This window comes from Rutidosis leptorrhynchoides, chromosome 3 (assembly GCF_046630445.1).
Source record: "Rutidosis leptorrhynchoides isolate AG116_Rl617_1_P2 chromosome 3, CSIRO_AGI_Rlap_v1, whole genome shotgun sequence".
In the NCBI taxonomy this organism is placed as follows: domain Eukaryota; kingdom Viridiplantae; phylum Streptophyta; class Magnoliopsida; order Asterales; family Asteraceae; genus Rutidosis; species Rutidosis leptorrhynchoides.
In genome coordinates, this window is record NC_092335.1 from 554,993,737 (window position 1) to 554,998,232 (window position 4,496).

Genomic DNA, 4,496 nt, shown 5'->3' on the forward strand with positions numbered 1-4,496 from the left:
ATTACCTACCCTCTAATACCTTCAAACAAGCACACCCTAACTTTTTCCCCTGATTTTGAATATGTGGGTTTCGGTGCACTAAACCATCACTGAAAGCTCATTAGTTTAAAACTCAGACTTTTGAAAGAAGTTTCAGATCCAAATCATATGAAAATCAGAAAAATGTGTGAAAAATAATCACGAATTAATTAATCTAATTAAACTCTCTCCGAATTACTTAAAAAACCTTATCAGTTTTAGTGTACTTAGAATCCACTACAAATCCATAAAACAAACATGTCCCATCGAACTACCAATGTTAACTACTAGTCTACTACATGTACGCGTGGCACTCAATAAGGTGACAGACGTTTCCATGCGACACGTGGAGCGTCCGTGTCAAGTTCTGGATAAACTTCTTCCTAAGTCACCGTCTTTAAATTCATATGATACACAAATCAATGAAACATGCACAGAAAAATACACAACAAAAATGCATTCAGTAAAAGAAAAAGTTAGCAACGCAGCCAGTGCTGCAAAAGCCCATGTTGAATCTTACAAAGCCAATCTTGAAGAAAAGGTAGGCACCCTTTGCATCAAATCATGTACCGTGTGCAATCATGTTTTTTTAATTTTAATTAATTTTTTTGTTATTTTAGGCAGAGAAAGCAACTGCAAGGACACAAGAAGAGAAAGAAATAGCACACCAACGAAGGAAAGCGAAAGAAGCCGAAGCGAATATGAACCTACATGTCGAAAAAGCCGAACATGCTGCCGAAAAGTTGCACGGGAAACACCACGTTCTCGGACACGATGTTTATGGCGGACATGGACACCAAACAACTCATGTTGGTGTAGCGGGCCAGCCGGTAGGGCCGGTTCCTGGAGACGTGCCCCACCAGCAACCGCTTGGAGCGGTGGACCCAGTTACTGGAACCACCGCATCAACTTATCCACTAGGTGGACACCTTCATGGACATAACAAACATCTCTAGTTTAATTACCATGTTTGTTGTTTTAGACTTGTAGTGTGCTTTTGTTGCAATGGGTGTGGATTGTTCATAAAAGATCTTGAATTTTAGAATTAAGATCATGTTACAGTTAATATCGAGTGTTCATACATGTTCCAAATAATAAAAAAGAAATTCAGTCATGTACAAATTTTATATTAAAATGACAAAAATGTTAAAGTAGCTGCAGCTTTCCTTTGTATTTAACATAATGTTGGACCGATCCGCTTGGTGATAAACATGGGTTCCTTGCTTTCGCAGGTTTAGTGGTTAACTTGAATTGAAATGTAGACCCTATTATTTGGTGTGCTTGTTCTGTATCATTCGATACAGTTTCTGGAAACACCTCTTCGAGAAACTCGTCTGCAACGTCTCCGTCTTCGTCGATCTTGAGTTTTTGTGTATACCAGTGTAGACCCTGAGTACACGATCACAACATTAAGACTTTGCAATGTGTTCATTTTAACATTAGTAGTTGGTAGTTGTATTAATAATATTCGAACATGTTGTAATGTTGGTAATTTTACAGCAACAGACAGAAGGAAAAAGTGACTCATGTTTTACAAATTATCCGTTTGCCTCAGTTTTAAGACCAGTACCACCATCGGGCCCAATGGTTCAACTCGAGTATTAGGGTTCGATCCCTGGCTCCGTAAAAGAAGTCCGTGAGGGAGGTTTTTCAGTCCCGTCCCGTACGCAGGAACGACTCGACTCGATCCAACATGCCCGTATGGACTAATAGATCAAGTCCCTGTTATGCGGTTAGAGTTTTTGCCCGAAAAAGCGTCTGTGTGGAAAATGATCGGGGTTGATTTCTATCCTCGTTAATGATTCCAAACCCAGCTTCTAAAAAAAAAGTAGAACCATGGTTTGTTACATAACAAAAGGAAAACTAGTTCTAAGATGAACACTTGTTTAATTGTACTTTCTACAAATTCTTATTACTCCTTAGTATGTTACACGGACATTGACCTCTTATTAGGATTGGTCTATTAAAACTATAAAATGTACAATACAATAATATTCAGGTAAATGACCAATTATCTAAGGCGGATGGTGGTTGTAAAAGTTGACTTGTCAGGATTTTAAAGTAATTCGACTAGTTTATGTTTGTTTTTGACTTGTTGGATCCTCCCTATATCTAGATCGAGCTTGTGTAGGTAGATGTTGTCTGGTAGGGCCGATAGTGATAAACTGTGTGGGAAGGTCAAAGTTAAGAGTTCAAATAGTTCAGATTTACTACTTCAAAGTCAGATTTACTCGGTCATATAAAATATACTCGATGAACGTCTGGTCTCCGATTTGGCCGATTATCGTCTACAAGGTCTCACCGACTAGTCCCAAATAACAACTTTTACAACCATTTAATACACGTATTGACCCAAGCCCAAACATGTAACGAGCAAAGTAGCATTGAATTCAGGATGTAGTTGACATTCACACTGATTCAAGGCATCAATTTAGACCAAAAAGGGATCCCATTACCTAGCTTTCGAAGAACAGTTTCCAAAAATGTCATTTTAAATGTCATTTTATTAAAAAAAAATGACATTTTATTAATAAAAAAGTTTAGGTTATTAACACATACATTAACTACTGACCATCAACTCTAGCAATCACAGTCACTTAAAACCAACAACAACTGAACAGTATATCTTAGTTGCTCAAGTAGGTAACGAACATATAACAAGTCATCAACCACTTCTTTCATAAATGAATCTACATGACATTTTCATGATCTTACTTGCATTTAACCAGAGTTTAGGTAAGCTCATGTTGGATGTTATATTGTGAATTTACATAAATTCTGGAAATAACCTTATCTCTAAACTGCTTATGAAACTAATTTTATAAAATGTCAAAAACTTGCTCACAATTAAACCATTATAGATAAACCTATTGTTTAAGTTTTTCAACTTTCAAACAAGTTAGGGTATATTTGGCAAAACTAGCTGGTAGTTTTTTAGATATATATTAGTACCTCATGTATTATGATCTTCCCATAATCACCTTACGAAATGAGGAACACCCAAAACTAACCCCTGGAATCCACGCAAATAGGGAGGAAAGAACGGAAATCTGAGTAAAAGTTAGCACTGACTTAGCAATAAGCCCAACCATAGAACTCACTTCCAAAGCTTTTTACATTTAAGCTTATTGATATGCCATTATTTACTTTTACTCGGACTCCCATTCTTTCATCCCTAATTGCGTGAAATACCAGGGTTAATTTTGGGTCTTACTCGTTTCTTAAGGTGATTTCGGGAAGACCATAACATCGTGTAAATAAGCTTGTTCAAACGCATAATTTGTTGTTATTAGCAAGAGAAGAATCTTAGGTGATGCAGCATATACTATTGTAAGATCCCAGTTTCTAGTGACCCTACCCTAGCTAATATTCTCAATTTATAGTAGCAAAATGAAAATGAACTAGAAATAAAATATATCAAAAAAAAAAAAAAAAAAAAATAAAAAAATTGTAACTTAGGGTTTTCTAAAATGTGATAATAGTCCCAAAATTAGCATTTAATCGCAAAATTATCAAGGGAATATCAACCGGCTAATTAATTACTAACCTAAATGCTTGGAACTTTTAATAACAAACTCATAAATTGACAAAAATAAGGAACTAGAAACTTGATCGAAGACAATACCTGAATACCGCCGGCGCCGGCGGTACAGGGCACTAAAACCGGTCCGATTTGACGAGATTTGTCAACCGGAACTTGAACCGGAACACTAAATCCTTTTCGAGGGAGATTCGTATCAACATAACGATGTGTTTCTTCTTCAGTTGAATTCAGATTATTAACATCGATTTCATCCTCAGAGTCTTTGTTTACTTCGTGATTACCGAATCCTAACCAACCAGCTAACCGTTTGATTAACCTCATTATGTTATCTATGATGATATAAAATAAAATATAGGTGTGCAAATTGTAACAAGAGAGAGATACAACTATAATTGCAGAAGTCGATGAGTGTTTTATATTGTAGAATCTGAGAAATTGAGGATGTTAAATGGAGAGGTTTTTGGGGGGAGATGAGATGCGTCTGGTAAAGTCAAAATGGTTAGATTTGATTTGCTTGCAATTATATTTTCAGACCAAGGGTTTTTAATCGTTATTTTCAGATTTGATTTGCTTATAATTATATTATAGTAAATATAATAAAAATACATATATTTTATCTTCTGCAAATCTAAAATCTATGAGATGAATAATGTATCAAACACAATTAATTTAGTTATATAAAATAAAATGAGTATATAAACTTAAATATAGTATATTTAAAAATCTAGTTACGTTTAGCATTGTAACTGGTTATTGCTCATTTCAGCTTGGTGGTTTTATGGCTACCGGAATTGGTGGATGGATATATCGCTCACCAGAGTTGTGAAAGATTTTTGGTGGCTAATAGTGGTGGCCGGATCATATTCCCTAGGTTTCTCCTATTTTTTGCAGTTTTCTCTTTTTTCGTTTGTCATGGGTATTTTTGGCCCATATT

General features: G+C 35.5%; 2 protein-coding genes across 2 annotated transcripts; one reads left to right on the forward strand and one right to left on the reverse strand.

Moving 5' to 3' along the window:
• The first annotated feature begins 437 nt into the window (after nucleotides 1–437).
• Nucleotides 438–1,123, forward strand: LOC139898559 (late embryogenesis abundant protein 18-like). Its single transcript, XM_071881313.1, has 2 exons — nucleotides 438–559; nucleotides 639–1,123. The coding sequence occupies exons 1-2, from the start codon at nucleotides 473–475 to the stop codon at nucleotides 972–974; spliced, it is 423 nt and encodes a 140-aa protein (XP_071737414.1). The 5' UTR covers nucleotides 438–472; the 3' UTR covers nucleotides 975–1,123.
• On the reverse strand, nucleotides 1,049–4,053 carry LOC139898558 (uncharacterized). The gene is made up of 2 exons (XM_071881312.1): nucleotides 3,644–4,053; nucleotides 1,049–1,407 (listed from the first exon to the last, which is right to left on the reverse strand). The coding sequence occupies exons 1-2, from the start codon at nucleotides 3,881–3,883 to the stop codon at nucleotides 1,165–1,167; spliced, it is 483 nt and encodes a 160-aa protein (XP_071737413.1). The 5' UTR covers nucleotides 3,884–4,053; the 3' UTR covers nucleotides 1,049–1,164.
• Nucleotides 4,054–4,496: the final 443 nt, after the last annotated feature.